The sequence below is a fragment of the Pogoniulus pusillus genome, chromosome 19, assembly GCF_015220805.1.
Source record: "Pogoniulus pusillus isolate bPogPus1 chromosome 19, bPogPus1.pri, whole genome shotgun sequence".
NCBI classification, from domain to species: Eukaryota; Metazoa; Chordata; class Aves; order Piciformes; family Lybiidae; genus Pogoniulus; species Pogoniulus pusillus.
Window position 1 is genome coordinate 17,970,121 of NC_087282.1, and position 17,293 is coordinate 17,987,413.

The 17,293-nt window shown below is 46.1% G+C and overlaps 4 protein-coding genes and 1 non-coding gene across 7 annotated transcripts; 3 read left to right on the plus strand and 2 right to left on the minus strand.

Moving 5' to 3' along the window:
• Nucleotides 1-920: 920 nt before the first annotated feature.
• AKAP14 (A-kinase anchoring protein 14) lies at nt 921-5,502 on the minus strand. Of its 3 annotated transcripts, XM_064159510.1 has the most exons (6): nt 3,258-5,502; nt 2,996-3,113; nt 2,832-2,923; nt 2,525-2,707; nt 1,378-1,430; nt 921-1,024 (listed from the first exon to the last, which is right to left on the minus strand). In XM_064159510.1, exons 2-6 carry the CDS (start codon nt 3,102-3,104, stop codon nt 928-930), a joined length of 534 nt encoding a protein of 177 aa, XP_064015580.1. In that variant the 5' UTR covers nt 3,105-3,113; nt 3,258-5,502; the 3' UTR covers nt 921-927. The 3 variants fall into 3 exon arrangements, with proteins under 3 accessions (XP_064015580.1, XP_064015579.1, XP_064015581.1); XM_064159509.1 differs by lacking the exon at nt 3,258-5,502 and having other exon boundaries at nt 2,996-3,245; XM_064159511.1 differs by lacking the exon at nt 3,258-5,502 and having other exon boundaries at nt 2,525-2,704; nt 2,996-3,243.
• A 101-nt stretch (nt 5,503-5,603) lies between these two features.
• Nucleotides 5,604-6,633, minus strand: NDUFA1 (NADH:ubiquinone oxidoreductase subunit A1). Its single transcript, XM_064159512.1, has 3 exons — nt 6,263-6,633; nt 5,992-6,081; nt 5,604-5,700 (listed from the first exon to the last, which is right to left on the minus strand). The coding sequence occupies exons 1-3, from the start codon at nt 6,362-6,364 to the stop codon at nt 5,680-5,682; spliced, it is 213 nt and encodes a 70-aa protein (XP_064015582.1). The 5' UTR covers nt 6,365-6,633; the 3' UTR covers nt 5,604-5,679.
• Nucleotides 6,634-6,923: 290 nt separating this feature from the next.
• On the plus strand, nt 6,924-14,688 carry UPF3B (UPF3B regulator of nonsense mediated mRNA decay). The gene is made up of 10 exons (XM_064159513.1): nt 6,924-7,171; nt 7,339-7,445; nt 7,560-7,666; nt 9,157-9,255; nt 9,589-9,699; nt 10,381-10,424; nt 10,996-11,184; nt 11,678-11,829; nt 12,536-12,848; nt 13,604-14,688. Exons 1-10 carry the CDS (start codon nt 6,992-6,994, stop codon nt 13,748-13,750), a joined length of 1,449 nt encoding a protein of 482 aa, XP_064015583.1. The 5' UTR covers nt 6,924-6,991; the 3' UTR covers nt 13,751-14,688.
• Nucleotides 14,689-14,753: 65 nt separating this feature from the next.
• Nucleotides 14,754-17,167, plus strand: RPL39 (ribosomal protein L39). Its single transcript, XM_064159515.1, has 3 exons — nt 14,754-14,865; nt 15,153-15,256; nt 16,853-17,167. The coding sequence occupies exons 1-3, from the start codon at nt 14,863-14,865 to the stop codon at nt 16,899-16,901; spliced, it is 156 nt and encodes a 51-aa protein (XP_064015585.1). The 5' UTR covers nt 14,754-14,862; the 3' UTR covers nt 16,902-17,167.
• LOC135184164 (small nucleolar RNA SNORA69) lies at nt 16,270-16,397 on the plus strand. Its single transcript, XR_010305877.1, has one exon. It is a non-coding gene; the product is annotated as a small nucleolar RNA SNORA69 (small nucleolar RNA).
• Nucleotides 17,168-17,293: the final 126 nt, after the last annotated feature.

Consider the following 17,293-nt stretch of genomic DNA (forward strand, 5'->3'; position numbering starts at 1 on the left):
AAGACTGGCCATCAGAAGCGAGCTGCTAGTCTAGTAACAGCAAAAACACAGCAACTCCTAAGTTCCCGTGCGAGATCTAAGACTGTCCACTTAGATATTTTTTGGTAAGTCTTTCAGGGTTTTTTTCTCAGAACAGTCGAGTTTGGCTTCTGGTTCAGAGTAGTCTTGTAAATAGAAAGGAGTTTGTAATTTAATACAGATGAGCTTCAGTTATTTTAAAGCAAGCAGATTGCAATCAGGGTATAAAGTAGCAGTAATAGTGATAGGAGGGTCTGATCTTCAGTCCACCAAGCCCATGGTGAGCTGCTTGCTTTTTCTCCTATGTTATACATAGGTATTCAAGCAGTGGGGTGCAGTGATTGTGACCCCTGGATGTGCACAGGTGGTAACAAGGATGTATCTTTTGTTTGATTTTTTTTTGTTTATGTTCTAGATCAAAATGCCACAGGGGTTAAAATAAGATTTTAATTTGGTCTGTTTCAGTAGTGTTAAATGACTTTCTTTAAACTCTGTACTCTGGGGCCTACTACAGATAGTGCCTCTGTGGTGGTCTTTGATTGAACTCCATATTTCCCTTACTCATTTTCTCAAATGTTTTTAAAAACAGAGTGGGGAGCGTTTGGTTTGCTTAGTTTTGTTTTGTTCCCCTGAGTCTCTGCGTTGTAGTTTTGGCAACAGAGATGTCTTGTATGTTTGTATAAAGAGAATAAAAGCCTATCACATTTACTCTGGAGTTCTGCAGACCTGATGTTTGCAAGCAGCAAGTCTATCCCATCTGCCTCTTCCTGCTTACATGCTGGTGCCTGGCTCTGTCCTGATGTAGCCACCCATACCTGCAAGGGTCAGGCCGTAATTGATTTTGAATAGATGTAATGTTGCTTATGTATCCACAAAGTAGAAACACTAACAGGGAAGAGCCATTCTTCATCACTGCATCCAGTAGAATTTATTTGTTTTCATGAGGATTATTTTATTTTCAATTATGTCCTTAAGCCACTTTTCTTTAAACTGACACTGGTCTGGCCTGGAGGATGGAATAAAAGAGGGGAAACATTAAAAATTATATTGCATTCAAGTTTGGCCAGCTTAGAGCTGGCCTTTATTCACAGGACAAGCCTATCTGTTGAAAAAAGAACACACCTAGACCTGTGTAAACAGGACAAGTTTGTTACAGAGGGGGCAGATACCCCAAGGGTGGCTATTTACACTTGTGGTGAAGATAACAATACGCAGGGTCACCAGGTTTTACTTAGCAAGACTTTGACAGCTTCCTTCCATCTCTTTGCTCGTACTGCAGCCATCTGTACATCAAGCATCTTCTCTGTTTTTGTATGAAATAGCTTGCTAAAAACTCCTGAGTTGTGTTAGAACACTTACCTGCGAATCAGCTTGCTGCACTCCAGAGTGAAGAATACCTCCACAGGCAAGGTCTTGCAAGAGAGGAGAGACAAGGCAGAGGTTACATAAAGGACTTCAAACAGTACACTTGTGATTAGGTGAGAGCTACTATCTATTTCTTCAAAAATAGCCTGTGTATTTGTACAATATTTCTGATACAGAGAGAATAGTTTTGGTTTAAAGCCTCTGTGAGTATTCACTTGTGAAGGCAAAGACCCTTCTGTTGCAGTTTTAGACTTGTGCTAGAATGTAAGGTTTCTGGCCAGTGGTTAAGAGCTGTTGTACTGGTTTTGGCTGTGGCAGAGTTCCTTTTCTTTATAGTAGCTGGTATGGGGCTGTGGTTAGGATTTGTGCTGGAAATAGTGTTGATAACAGAGGGGTGGCAAGTAGTGCTTACACAGAGTCAAGGCCATTTCTGTTCCTCACACCATCCCACCAGTGAGTAAGCTTTGGGGTGCACAAGCAGTTGGGAGGAGACACAGCTGGGACAAGTGACTCCAACTGATCAAAGGGATATCTGAGACTGTATGACATCATGCTTAGTTGCCAGCTGGGGTTAAATCACAATATCTGTTGGATTGCTGCTTGGGGAGACACAGTTAGTAGAAAAGCTGAGGTTCAGTATGACTCAGCATAGGCTCTGGAGGTAAAAAGTCTACATTGTGCCATTTCTTTCTTTTTTTTTTCTTGACCTGCAACTTGTTACTGTACAAGTGACAAATTTGAGGCTGATCTGGAAAGTGATTCTCAGACAGCATGAAGAGTGGCAGGCCAGTCTCCCTCTACTGAGCCCTCATCCCATAATTCACCCCTACTCAGCCCTAACTACAACTGTCCAGAGCGACTGCTGTTGCTTGGAAGGGGAAGACTGTATGAGCAGGAAAGCAGATGTGGGATCCTAACAGATTCTGTTTGTCAGATTTCTGTTAAGTCTCAAGAGTCTTGGAACTAAAACAGCCTTGATCTCTGTGTTCTGCTGCCCTTGGCCACTGACTGCTAATTTCCATCACACTGCCTTTAAGTCTCCCCAGTTTCTCTGGCAACACTCAGGCCTGGCAGTTTCTCCACTGCCCGAACATTTCTCTGCCTCAGGAAACTCTGCCTAAAGGCATTTCTGAGTACTTACAGCAGGTTTGATTTTGGAGATCTCTATCACGAAGTAGACGTTTGCTGTTGCTCGTGGAATGGGTTTGCGGCGTGTTGGCATGCTCCAGCAAACTCTGTAGTGGTACCTCTTGGTGTCCTTCAGGTCTTCTTCCTGGAGAAATTCTGACCAGTGAAGCCAGCTTTCATGAATCTCCCATGTCTGCTGAACAAACACATGGCACTGTCTAATAGAGGTCATTTGATGGAGGTGCTAAAGAGAAAACAGGGTTAACTTTTCACACTCCTCAACAGTGAGACGTTCCTGAGTGGATGGAATTGTCACTCACAGAAATGATTTCTTCAATCTGCTGCACTCCTCTTTCTACTGTAAAGTCGTTGCCTGTGGTCCACTGGATGTTTTTTGTGACATAGTCACTTTCTGAGGGATAAAAAATCCTGAGAGATTCTTCTAGGAAAACTCTGACACATGCAAAAAGAGAAAGCTTTCTACCTTTCTCACTTTTCTCCATCTCTGGAAGATGTCCTACTGCACCACTCCTACTTCCTGTGAGAGTGCCAGCTTTTTCCTCATTGGCAGCATTTTCATCTCCTTGGTCCATTGTCTTCACCTTTAGAAAGAGAATCACACAAACACCTTGAGAAAGAGTTAATCTTCAGAGCTGTGGGACCCATCTGAGAAACTTCAGGCCAGACTAGAAAGGAGACAACCTGAAAAGCAGTGGGCCAGTCACCTCTACTGAATCATAACCCACCTCTGCTCAGCCCTGCTTACACCTGCCTAGAACGATTGCTGTTGCTTCCCAGCTGCCCTTGCCAGGTGTTTGGGCCTGCAGCACAGGTGTGTGGCAAAAGTCTGGTTCCAGACAGGGGTAGCTGGTGCCCAGGTTGCTGTTTCAGGAGTCTTAACAGTGTCTCTGTCCCTTCCTCCCTGGGGCATGAGACCCGCAGAGCGACTTACGGCCACATTATGCAGCCTTCCCAGGAGTGTTTGCAATGTGTTGCCATGGTAAGTTTGTTGCCAGGCAACAAGAGCACTGGGCTCCCAGCGTGCCTATTAGCATTCGGGGTCGGGGGAAGCCCTACGTAGAGACCCTGGGGAAACTCCTCTCTGGCAGCTAGAGTCTCCCAGAGGGTATGAGCAGGAAAGCAAATATGGGATCCTGCCAGCTTCTCTGTTTGTCATGTTTCTGCCAGCCTCCACAATTTGGGAACTCTGTCCAACATGGATTCACTATTCCTTGTTATCTGGAAGGATTAGAGCAAACCCTGCCTAAAGCAGCTCTTGTTTGGCTTTCATCTGACTGTGTAGCTTGGGAGAGGAGCTGAAGGTCGATGTGACCTCTAGAAGCCTATCTTCTCCTCTGTTTCCTGTCCTGACCTCCACATCTTTCCCTGATTTTTTTTCCCACTAGTTCTTCTGTCCCCCAGCCCATGCCATAGCCAGCTAGCTGATGGCCAGTGCTTTGAGCCAGTATTTGATTGATTCCCAAGCTCTTTTCAGCCAATCAGTAAAAGGGGACCTAGACAAGCTTGCCAGGAGACAAACTCAAGGCTTCCCACGTCTACACAATACAAGCAGCTGCAGAGTTTCCTTTAACTACACTACCTGAGCCTGGACACAAACTGCCACAGAGAACTATCAGATGTATCTGTCCCTGCCCAGTGACACAGGCTGTGAGCTACAGCTCAGAACTAATGATAAACCATCAGAAACACCCTGTCTCAACCCAGCTCATTCAGCAGAGCAGTTCAGATGCAAATTTCTATCTGAACTGGCTGTTATTGATGTTAGTGTAAACCAAGAATTCTGTTTCTATCAGTGTATTTTTTCTGCAGTATCACCACTTTTCAATATGGCTACAAGCAAACAGAAGGAAAATATGTTAGAGACAGTGACACCTCTTGGCATCCCTTTTCTTCCTCTCATAGACACCTGCATAGTCTACATTGGAGTGCATAAAGTGAGAAAACCAGTTCCACCCAGAGGTTGTACGCAATGGTACTGGGTTTGCATGGCAAGGTTCTGGTAGTGAGGGGATACAGGGGCAGCCCCTGTGGGAGTTCAACAAAAGCTTACCCCAGTGTCAAACAGACCCAAAGCCAGCCAGCTCCAAGATGGACCTGATGCTGGCCAAGACCAAGCCCATCAGTGATGGTGGTAGTGCTTCTGGGATAATGTATTTAAGAAGGGAAAAACGACGCTGCACAACTGCAGCCAAAGAGCAAGAATATGTGAGAGAAACGATTCCACAGACACCTGAGTCAGTGAAAACAGGCATGGGAGACTCCCTTCTAGCCTGTAGTGAAGACCATGATGAAGAAAACTGTTCCACTGCTGCCCGTGGAAGTCCACAGTGTAGGAGATAACCATATGCAGCCCACGGAGGACACCACATTGGAGCAGGCAGATGTGTCTGGAGGAGGATGTGACCCTGTGGAGAGCTCATGCTGGAGCAGACTCCTAGAAGGATCTTTGATCCCTGGAGAGAGGAGCTCACACTGAAGAAGATTTGCTGGTAGGACTTGTGACCCCAGGGGGAACCCACAGTGGAACAGTCTGCTCCTGAAAGACTTCACCCAGTGAAGAGACTCATGCTGGAGCAGGTTGTGAAGAACTGCAGTCCATGGGAAGGACTCACACCGGAAGTTTGTGGAGGACTGACTTCTGCAGGAGGAACTCCATACTGGAGCAGGGCAAGAGTGTGAGGAGTCTGCTACCCTGAGGAGGAAAGAGCTGCAGGGATGGCATGTGATATATTAACTGCAAGCCCCATTCCCTGTTCCCCTGTGCCACTGAGGAGGAAGGCAGAGAAATCAGGAGTGAAGATCAGCCCAGGAAGAAAGGAGGGGTGGTGGCAGATGTTTTAAGCCTTCGGTTTGCTTCTCATTACCCTACTGACTTGACTTGCAAGACATTAATTTCCTTGAGTCCATTTTGCTCGTGACAGTAACTGGAGAGGGATCTCTCCTTGTCCTTTCCTTGATCCACAAGTTTCCTGGTATTTTTTCTCTCCTGTTCATGGGAGGAAGCAAAGTGATAGAGCAGTTTTGGTGGGCACCTGGCCAGGGCCAACCCACCACAGCAACACAGGTAAAGGTTGAATACATGGACACTTTTATTAAAGAGTTAAATCGTTTTAGATAGATATATGGATTCTTCAGCATGCCACCAACTTAGTCCAAGTTCTCCAGACCCTGAAAAACAGAAAGTAACAGCCATAGCTACATCATTCTTTCTGTGACCTTGCAAAAAGGAAGTGATTAAAATGCAGGGTTTCAAACCATACTGAAATACCAGAGTCCGAATTAAAACGCAATTTGAAATGCACCTTCCCGCCAGGCAGGCCAGCTGCAGGAACACAGTGAGCTCCAGCAGCCCCAAGTGCAACCCATGGGAGTCCCCAGTCTAGAGCTCAGAGGGAAGGGAGCTGTGCATAGCTCCTGCTTTCTCCCCAGAAGGAGCCGTCCGACTCCCCGGGCACTTGCCTTGGACACGTAGTACTTGTTGACACCCGACAGCCGCCTGTCTCTCTCCATCAGGGTCCACTGGTAGGGATAGCGGGCGATCCTCTTCTCCTGCGGGCGGGCACAGTGCTGCCTGTTACGGCCCCGGGCCTTCCACGGGGCAAAGATCTCCGTCGACAGGAGCGGCACCGGGAAAGGAAGGCCCCGAGAAAGAAGAGATCCCAGGAGCTAAAAAGAGGACTAGGGAGGGGTAGGGGAAGCGGGGGCCCGATCCGCCCTGCCCCGCACTGACCTTGCCGCCATTCAGCCAGCGGTGCATGTAGAGGGTGGAGAGGCCGGGGATGCTGAGGCATATGCCCATGATGGCCATGCCTGGCAGGATCTCGTACCACATCCCGCCGGTGCCGCCGGTGCCGTTCCGCCGCTCCCTGCGGGCACTCCCGAGGCAGGCCTGGAAAGGGGACGGTAGCAGTGACGATGCGGGGAGGTTGCACTTCCGCAGTGCAGGGGCCGGAGGTGGAGACACGTCCGAGACCCAGCCCGTCCGACGGCGGCCTTAGGGGCTGGCCGTGCTAGGGGTGGGCCGTACCGGAGTCACCGGGTCGCTCTGGCAGCGCAGTGATACCAACCTCACGGAGCTCAGCGCCTGCTGGGGGCTTTATTGCCGTGGAGGTCCTGCGGCGGACCGGCCCTGATGCATGCCGGGAGCCGTAGTCCGGCGGGGCCCCGGTGCACACCGGGAGCCGTAGTCCGGCGGGGCCCGGCGCGTACCGGGAGCCGTAGTCCGGCGGGGCCCGGCGCGTACCGGGAGCCGTAGTCCGGCGGGGCCCGGCGCACCCCGGGAGCCGTAGTCCGGCGGGCCCCGGCGCACCCCGGGAGCCGTAGTCCGGCGGGGCCCCGGTGCGTACCGGGAGCCGTAGTCCGGCGGGGCCCCGGCAGGGCGGCCCCGCGGGGCGCAGTCGCGCGAGAGGCGGCGGCCAATGGGCGGGCAGGCGCGCGCGGCGCGCTCCCGCGGCCCGGGATGAAGGAGGACAAGGAAAACGCAAGGCCCAAGGAGCGCCGCGGGCCCGGCGCCGGGCCGGGGGCCTTGCTGGCAACGGGGACGGGACCGGGGACCGCCACCGGCACGGATGGCAGAGCCGGCGGAGCCGAGCTCGACCGCCTCGAGCGACCCAAGGACAAGAAGGAGACGCTGAGCAAGGTGGGGCCTGCGCGCTGCTGGGGTGGGCTCTCCGGCCCCTGCGGTAAATGGCCTGGCGCGGCGGCTGCTGAGGGGGAGCTGCGGCCGCCCGGCAGGGAGGAGAGAGTGGCGGCCGTGAGTTGCTCCCCGGCGCTGCGGGCCGCACTAACCACCGCTGCGTGCTGCAGGTGGTGATCCGCCGTCTGCCGCCCAGCCTGACGAAGGAGCAACTGGAGGAGCACCTCCAGCCCCTGCCCGAGCATGACTACTTCGAGTTCTTCGCCAACGACTCCAGGTACGGCCACCGAGCCCCCGCGGCTGGCCGCCAAGAGGCGCTACTGCCGCCAGCCGAGCCCCAAGAAGTGCACCGCTTCCTCAGCCTGGTGCTCTCGGTCTTGTCTTTCTGCAGCTTGTACCCTCACATGTTCTCGAGAGCCTACATCAACTTCAAAAACCAGGAAGACATAGTCCTCTTCAGGGATCGTTTTGACGGCTATGTTTTTGTCGACCACAAAGGTAAATGAGCAGTGCTCTGCTGCGTGTTTGCGTTTTCTCTGGTGTGCACACAGTGTGCTCATTTGCTTTTATCGAGATGCCTGCCTGTGAGCAGCCTAGCATCCTGCTTCTGACTTGTTAAGGCTTTGTCATGAAGCATTTCAAAGAACAAAGAAAAGGTCTTATGCTTTGTGGAAACTAATCCTATGTATTTCTAAGTCAATTTTGTGTATTTTTGTCTAAAGCCAAGTTCAGTATACGTCAAGATTGTAGTGGTATCATTATAAAACTAGTTGTTGCATTGTGGAGGTTGATGCTTGCATTGTTATACCTGAGCATGAAGCCTGAAAAATGAAAGTGGGTAGGTGGTATTACTGTCCAAACTAAATGAAGCAGAGGTCAATGGTGCCACCTTGTGCAACTTCCTGCCCCTGTTCTATATGCATTTAACAGTGTGACTTACTGTTTGGTCAGGTTTTAATTCAGTTACTACTTGTCGTTGATTTACAACTCAGTGAGTAATCATAATTCAGTAAAAGGAACATCTTGTGCCTTGTAATCTTAAGTTGTAAAACTGACAGCTTTCTGGAGACATTAATCTGTAAGAAACAAATATTTTGTGTAACTATTGGTTAAATGTCCAAGTATTTAGTTGCCACTTGCCTCTTTTCTAAACACACGTTAGGTATTCAGTACATCTCATATTTTTAAACTTTGCCTTTCAAAAAACTGCTTACATTGAGTGACACTAAAAGTTGTTAGAGTCTCATTGGTAGTTCTTAAATTTACACGTTTAGCAAAAGCTTTAACACAAGTCTTACTACTGGCTTTAGTAAGCCAAGGATTTCACCTTGAACTTTGTTTCAACTGCACATGTTTTACCTTTCATCCAGGCAGATGTTTTACGTAACACAAAACTCTGTCCACAAGATTCTTCCTTACTTAGCAGGTTTGGATGACAAGGTTATAATAGCCCCTTGGTCTTATAAATAAGCTGGCTTGCCATACCCACCAGCAGCATTGGCTTTATGTGGCCATAAATGTAGAATTCTTGTCAGAAGGTAGATCTTCAAAGCTTGCATGTAACTTACTGCACTCTAGTGTATTTTACTCAAACTGAGATTTGCCTCAGTTGTGTTCACTTAAAATATTCTCTTCTACCTGCACAATGGGTCTGTAGGATGAGGCTATTAATGTGGTGTGGTGTAGCTGAGGTGCCTAGACCAACAGTTAGGAGCACTTTTAAATCTAGTGTTATTTGTAAACCTGTGAGTTTACTCTTTTTAATTTACACTGAGTGTTTAGTTTGTGAATTCTGCCATCTCTAAAATGTATTTTTAACAAAGGGCATTCCAAATACAACGATTTATTTTTATACTGTCCAAGTAGTCTCTCCTAGGATTGTTTATTTCTTATGAAGCTTATCTTCCAGCTTTAGACATGGACAATATACTCTTATATATTTTTGTGTCATCTATATTTTAACATGGCTTTGCTTATCCTCTTAACAGGTCAGGAATATGCTGCCATAGTTGAGTTTGCACCTTTTCAGAAAGCTGCAAAAAAGAAGAGTAAGAAAAAGGATGCCAAAACTGGAACCATTGAAGATGGTATAACCGCTGGCTAAGTTTGTTTTGCATGTGTAATTTTAGCAGTAATTTTAATGTTTTTACTATGATATTGTAGTTCATCAGTGGAATGCTTGGATGTGAAGCTTATTGGCCTGCTTTTTCAGTTGCAAATCTATTAAATACGATTATTGTAGACATAATGCAGCAGCTCATCTGAGAGCTGCCAGCTGATGAAAAGGTGACATATAAACAGCACAACTCCTGCGAATCTAACCCAGATTTCCATCAGAGTGCAGTGCAGATTCTTTTCATTTTACAGTATTTTTTGTTTTTCCTTTTTTTTCCTCTTTCATTTCCCCCCCTTCCCTGTAGATCCAGAATACAAGAAGTTTTTGGAAAGTTACAGTGCAGATGATGAAAAATTAACCTCCACTCCTGAAACGTTGCTGGAGGAAATAGAGGCAAGAAACAAAGAGCTAATAGGTATGGAAATCCATCTACTGTAGTTACATTTTCCTAGAGCACAAAGAAATGTATGTGGTGTAATTTGAAGCTGTGACTTCTAACCTGGAGGAGACTAACTTCTTTTGTGTGCTTGCTAAACCTTTAGGCTAATGTTATGCACTGTATTTTGTTTTGCACCTGTGCTCTAAATCCTGCTCTAGGTTTAACTTTCGTAGGATAATATCTCTGCCTGTTTCAAGCTGCTAGACAGATATTTGTTAGCCAGACTGGGCTATGGAGTGGCTGCTTTTCAGTGAGAGGCAGTGGTGCACGGTGCTGTAGGCAGTGATATTCCACATAGACAGGAGTTCAGAGATTTTGTGGTTGAGTGAAAAAAAACACAAAACCAACCAGAATGCTCTTTTAAAGTGTGTTACAGGTATCTCTTTCAAAGTAAGAGAATCTGGGGAAAGCCTACTGCAGATGAATATCCCATTTCAGTTGGGGTACTGTATGTCATAGTAGTGTCCTAAAGAAGTTTATGGAATCCTTACAGTTTCCACTGTTCAGGAATGGGATTGGAATCCTTATTTCACTGCTGTATGTGGGAGGAGCTGGGCTGGAAAAATCCGTAAGGCTTCCTCATTTCATATAGGGTGTTGTAGTTATTGCAATGTTGAATAAGGCATATTGCTTATATTTGGTTTATATATTCTTTAGCTAAAAAGACTACTCCTTTGTTGAACTTCTTGAAAAACAAACAGGTAAGGCTTATTTCCAGAATCTTCTTGTTGCTTGTGAATGCAATTCACTAATTTAAAGCATAGGTGTGTATATTACAATATGTGTATTGGTGGTTTTCTGCCCTTCCTTTAAAAAAGAAAAAGCTTTTGATGCAAGTTACTCATTAACATCTTACTTATTTTAAACTACTACAACAGTGGCCTTTGTAGCAATGGTAGTGCTTCATTGTGTTCTGGTCATAGCTAAATGTCTCTTGTGGTACTTCCAAACCAAATTTGTGTTTTTAATACAGTTTTGTCTGAGATCTTTGCATAAGAACTTTCTCCTACCACACTATCTCATCTAGCAGTGGAGAAAATCATGCATGGGGAAGATTTAATTAAACATAGAATGACAAAGGCTGAGTCTAGTATTGTGGAATTTTAAGACAGTAAAAATTAAGCCTTATGAATGAGAGGGGAAAATAGTTAAATGCTGCTCTTACATGTTCAAGTTCACAACAGAGCAACAGGACTTTGTTTATAATTGGAGTGGTTTTGAGATAGCATTTTCTAGTGTGGAAATACTCTATTTTTCTTCACTTTTACACAGAGACTGAGAGAAGAAAAAAGAGAGGAGAGGAGAAGGAGAGAATTGGAAAGAAAAAGGCAAAGAGAAGAAGAAAGAAGAAAATGGAAGGAGGAGGAAAGAAGAAAGAGAAAGGAAGCAGAAAAGTTGAAGAAAGTAGACAGATGCCCAGAAAAAGAAAGAGACAGATCAAAAGAAGAACCAAAGATTAAGGTCTAGAACAGTTCTTTATTATAAACTGTTGCACTCCCTTTCCCCTATTATTTGTATATCAGTCTTTCTAATTGTGCTTTGAGTATTGTGTGGAAAAATCACAAGTTTGGTGTTAGTCAACTACCACTTTTTTGTAATGCTGAATATTAGGCATTGTAAAGGTTTACATGCTGTAATGCTTCATAGTAATATTTAAAGCTTTTGTCCTGTGACTGTTGTACATGCTGTGCTAAACAGAATTGTGACTTCACTATGGAATGGAGACTATTTTGAAGCTTCCTAAAATGGCCTGGTTTAGGAGAAAAATCCTAGTCTGCTCTTGGGCTATGCTTACTCATACACTCCAGCTTTTAGAAATACTACCACTTGAAGTAATACTACTTAAATGTTGATTTCTTACTGGACTGTGGTTCCTTTGACGCAATTTCGGTGTTGTGCCAGACAATATGTATTAGAGTGAGCTTTTTAGTTGAGACTTCTGTTTTCTTTGTAGCTACTTAAGAAGCCTGAAAAAGATGAAAAAGACTTGGAGAGAAAAGAAAAATCCAAGAAACTGGAAAAAGAGGCTCTGAGGGAGGAAAAAAATGCGAGTAGTGCATCTGCCAAACGATCTGATGGGGAGACAAAAGAAGAGAAGGCGAAAAAGTATTCTAGTACTTGCTATAAATCTATTTATGTATATATAACTTGTTTTCTGATCATACTGAGAGTTAGCCTGCTCTGCCATGACTGCGTTTTGAGATTCCTTTCAAATTGGTTTTCTATACAGGGCATGGGGTGTGTTCTCTGGGGCACTGCACATCCCTGTGGTTACAGAAAGTTGTAGGAATTACATGAGAATTCTTCTTCAGTAGTGGGCAAACTGATATATTGCAGCTCACTGTAGGAACTCCACAAAAGAAGCCCGGGTGTAGGTGACCTGCAGCAGGCTGTGAACATTGTCCTTGCAATGAGAGAATTACAACCATGGCAAGAGGAGAGGTGCACTCCAGTTACTAGTCCCTTTAAGTTCTGTAAATGGTCAAAGTGGCAAGTGTAATTCTCAACAGCTCCGTGATCTGTTCAAGGTTTGGTTCCTGCCATGTGAGAAATAGTGATGAGACAAATTCATGTGGTTTTCAAAGCCAGACAAGACTCAGCCAGCTATGTGAGTAGAAGGCTGGGAAGTCCTAGCTGTCATTGTCATCTCTGGTTATCATGCATGACTCAGCTTGTTGCAGCTTTCCAAAAGCTCCCTAGAACCTACCACTGTGTCAGCTTCGTATTGCACATTTACACCAGTATTACATTGATCTCCCAGCTCTGTTTGATGAACCTTTTGAGCTTAATTTTCAGTTTTGTTTTCATACAGATCAGAAGATGAGTGTGTAAAGGACTACAGGGACCGAGATAGAGATTTTGAAAGAGACAGAGAATATGAGAGAGCACAGAGAGAGAAACTGAGACGCCAAGAAGAGGAGCGTCGGAGGCAGAAAGAGCGCTTTGAAAAAGAGAAGCTTTATAGAAGAAAAGAGGAAGATGTGAAAAAGGAGAGAGACTTGCTCAGAGAAAAGGGAAAGAAAAGTGATCTTACAGACTTTACCAGCAGCATGGACAAATCTGAGAAAGTAACCAAAGATGATAAGAAAGAAGATACAATTAAGAGGGATCGTATCAGAAACAAGGTGCTGGATTTCTTTAAATTCAGATGTTGATTCATAGGGACCAGTTTGTGGGGTGTAGAATATAAGCACTTCAAGGGAAGCACCACGTGGTTTCTCTGTTGAAACTTCTCCTTGTTCTGACATTGCTAGAAAGTTTGCCTGTTAGTCCACTGAACTTTGCTAAACTGTTTGTAGTATTTCTTGTCGTCATATAAGAATTAAGCCAAGATGGCCCAAGACTCCTTTTCCTTTGTTAACTTTCCTTTGCTAACTTATACAGCCATAGGCTGTATCTTTAAGTGTTGGTAGAGCATTACTAATCTCTACTGATTCTATATGTTCCTAAAAATATATCTCAAAGTGGATGTGATTGAACAGGTTCCTCCAAAACAGGGATGTGACTGCTACATGCAGAATATAAGAGATCTTCCATAAACTCAAGAAATAATGTCTGGGTTTGCAGCATCAGTATGCTAGTTTTCCGTGATGCTTAGGGCATTATGGGGTACAAATGAAATTTGGGTTGTTGAAGAAAGGGGCTGAGCTGAACTCAGTTCAAGAGGAAACTGTACTTTCAGCTATGCACAGTGTTCTTTGTGGCTTGAACAGGGATATTGCCTTGATTCGAGACAGATGAATTTACATTGCCACCTCGATGGAGTCATTTAAATTGGAACACTTTGAAAAGTTTGAGCCATTTTTCATATTACTGATGCCGTAGTAACCATGATAGTGCAAGGCTATGAAAGAGTCTAAATAGCTTTGATTTATTTCAGGATCGTCCAGCAATGCAGCTGTACCAGCCAGGAGCGCGAAGCCGAAGCAGATTGTGTCAGTATGAAGACAGTGCTGCAAAGCCCACAGATCAGGGAGCAGATAAGAAACAAGAGAGTGAAAGCAGTAATATGAAGGAAGAGGAGTGACTAGCATGCAAGCCTTATGTGTTCTGACTGTCTGTGCAGCCAAAGAGCATGTACTACGCAATCCAGAAGTGCCTTCGAAGCAAAGAAGGAACAAAGGAAGAAAAGGGGGCATTGTGCTGTTGGATGTTTCTGGTTAAAGAACCTCAGCTGTAGATTCGGAATTCGAAACGTGTTCTCATTGTATTTTCAGTTCTTTGAATTTATTTTCCCAGCATCTAACTACACACAGAAGAGAGTCTGCAAAGTAGAAAGACTTTATGGCCTTAAATATGACAATAAGTGAGTCATGTGGTCAGGAGGAGATGACACCTGGATCTGAAGCCAGAGCTTTACTGTAAAGTGATCAGAGACAGAGTTGGATGCACTTCGGCAGAACAAGCTGGAAGCTGCTTGGAGTTAACACAGGTGTTGCAGTGTTGTGTGGTGGTTCTACCTGAGGCAGTGATAGCTGAATTATGTCAGTGTAGTAGCGAGGCAGGTCCACAGGCTGGCATTGTTGAGGTACCAGTGCACAAGAGCCCTTGAGCCTGTCAAGAGGAGAACATCTGGCATTGCTGTAACAGTGTGAGGGAGGGAGAGCCCTTCCTCTTCAATTCTCTGGATAAAGTAACTAAGTTGGAGTGTATGAATAAGCTGGCTTAATACTGGGATACTTCTTGGCAAAATCTTGTGTAAAGTCTACCTACATTGAAATGCTGATTTTTTTTTTGCATCAAATGTAGCTGGTTTGAGCATCCTGTTTTGTTCCAGCATTCTTCCTTCTGTAGAGTCCAAACTGTTTCCTAACTCCTGCCCTCTAGGTATTGCTTCATCTTCCCTCATAACTTGAAGTATTGTTTTGCAGCCCAGAAAGAGACCACCAGTAGCAGCTCCCCTAAGATAGCGAATTTTAGCCATAGCTCTTTTGTACTAAACCAAATAAACTCACAGAAACTCGTCCTGCCGCCGTCCCTCACTCAGCTCCGTCTGCGCCGTGGCCGGGCCGCCGAGCCAACAGGGGGTGCTGTTCCCGCGGAACCCGACCCGCACCCAGCCTCTCTATCGCTGCTTGTCCCAGCCCCTTCCGCCTCTTCCGCAGCCGCCATCGCCGGGACGCCAGGCCTCTCCTCGCCATGGTGAGACAATCGGCAGCCATCCGCTGCCATGCAGCGGTACCGCGAGCTCTCTCGCCGCCACTGGCTGGCTTGGGATTCCTGGGAGGCAGACCGCGGGGTGGAGCGGCCGCGGCGGAGCGGGAGAGCCCTGGGTGCATCTTTCCCCGCCCTCGCTGGCCAGAGCCCTGCGGAGCCTCCTTCCTTCGCTGGTGCGGCTGAGCTCCCGGAGGGGGCCGGCCCGGGCCCGGCTGCGCGCCGGGACGCTGCGGGGGCTGCCGTGTGGGTCTAATGGCTGCTCTCTCTTCCAGTCGTCTCACAAGACGTTCAAGATCAAACGTTTCCTTGCGAAGAAGCAGAAGCAGAACCGTCCCATCCCGCAATGGATTCGCATGAAGACGGGCAATAAGATCAGGTAAAGTGGCAGGCTGTCGCTCTCTGAGGAGCACAGCCGCGCAGGCTCTAAGCTGGGCCGCCCGCCGCTACAGAGGCGGCAGACGCTGACTGTACAGGCAGCAGCGCGGTTTTATGGCCGCGAGTGCCACACACGCATGCTAGTAGAAACAGACCAGCAGGTACTATCGGCCGTCTGTGTTCCTCTGCAGTAGCGTAGGGCTGTGCCTTCTGTCGTAGGTCTTACCTTCACCTGCAATTATCCACAAGTGTTGGGTGACAAGATGTTGAAACGGAAAGCGTGGGGATAATTAATTCCAGAATTGTAGCCTTGTACAAAAAGCTTGACTGATTCAGACGTTCACCATCCCTACACCTTTGCCCTCTCTCACAGCTGCCGCTCTGGGTCCCTGCAGTTGTAAGGAACTGAGTGTGGCTCTTCTGAGATAAAGAAGGCTGTGTGTAAGAGAGCCAAGGTCTTGGGTACATGGGAGGCAGAATGGATAGTATGAGATCCTTGGTGTGTGACTGCAGAAATAATTTTCAGCAGTTCCTTTTTGTTTGCCAGAAGTGTTTGTTTAGGAAAACACGGTAAGAGAAGACTGCAGAGTGCCGAATACATGTGAGGGCATGCAGAAGATGGTGCATGTCTGAGCCCTCTGGTTTCAGAGTTTCAGCCAGTATAGTTGGGTTCACTCATGCTGTACAGCTAGCTTTTAATCTCATATGCTCCTCTGTCTAGACTTAAGGGAACAGTATTCTTTTCCCAGATCCCTTTTTGCCTTAAATAATGGGATGAGTGACAGTAGCAGTGGTTGGCTTAGGCAGTGAAAGGGCAGAGTTGTCAGGTTCCATTCCTGTACTTCTGTGGCTCCAGCTGTATCCTTGTCTTCCAGATACCAGCTTACAACTGAGTTCTGTTTTAGTTAAATTGCAGTACCTTGCAATACTTTACCATGTAAAGTCATGAGGAAAACCATGACTTTCTGTCTTGAAGCACTTTAGTCTTCTTTATCAGCGTTCTCCAAAGTGTGCTAAGCAGGCTGCAATTACAGTGCTTCATTCTGTGGGAGTACTGCCATTTCCCTGCTAAGAGTAATCCTGTTAATGCTTTGGTTTCACCTGTACAGTGGTGAAATGATTGGTTCTTAACATGGACAAGTAGATACTCGTAAGTATGTTTCCCTGGAAAAGGGCCTTTTCCATACAATGCTCTGCTTTCATGCATTGGAAAAAAGTGATACTTCTTGTGTAAGACTGGGAGCTCCATGTCAGAGTTAGTTTTTATTGTCACTGGGGAATCAATATGACATCACAGGTCTTGTCTCTGAAAGAGGAAGTAAGAGATTCACTCTCCAGTGCTGATGTGGCTTGCAGGCATCTTCCTCTCTCTGGGGTTTAGGTTCAGTGCAGTAATGTGCTGTTTGGTTAGTGAATGAAGAAAGTAGGCAGAGATAGAAATTGTGGAAGATGAGTACACATGGTTGTTGTTGTTGGCTTCTGGACCGAAAGCAAGATTTCAGTCCTTCAGTGCTGAGCTATTTCAGGGTGGTTTCAGTCCACGTGGATGTTCAAATGTGTGTGTGCACTTTGCTAATTTACACTGCTTTTGTCTTAGGTACAACTCCAAAAGGAGACACTGGAGAAGGACCAAACTGGGCTTGTAAAAAAGACTGTCCCCTGGGAACTCTAATAACACTTGTCTTTCTGCACCAGACTGAACCACCCCCTACATACTCAAGTGATTCCTTCTGTAGTGCTGGACTGCAATCCCCAGCAATTTGGGGGTTTTATAGTCTGGGATATCGATGTTAAAATCTTGGAAGCAGTTTGCATCTGAAACTTGGAGACTGTGTTCTATTAGCGTTCTTTTTTCCAGGAACCATCATGAGTGTTGACAGGGTACAGGCTTATTAATAAATATGAAACTGAATGGCTTGGCTGAAGTTATTTCATACATGTATGGTGGGAAAGTAACAGAATAAAATCATAACATTGCTGTGAATATAATCTCAGTGTGATGAGAAACCTCATCAGCTCTTTTTGGATAGGCTGTGTC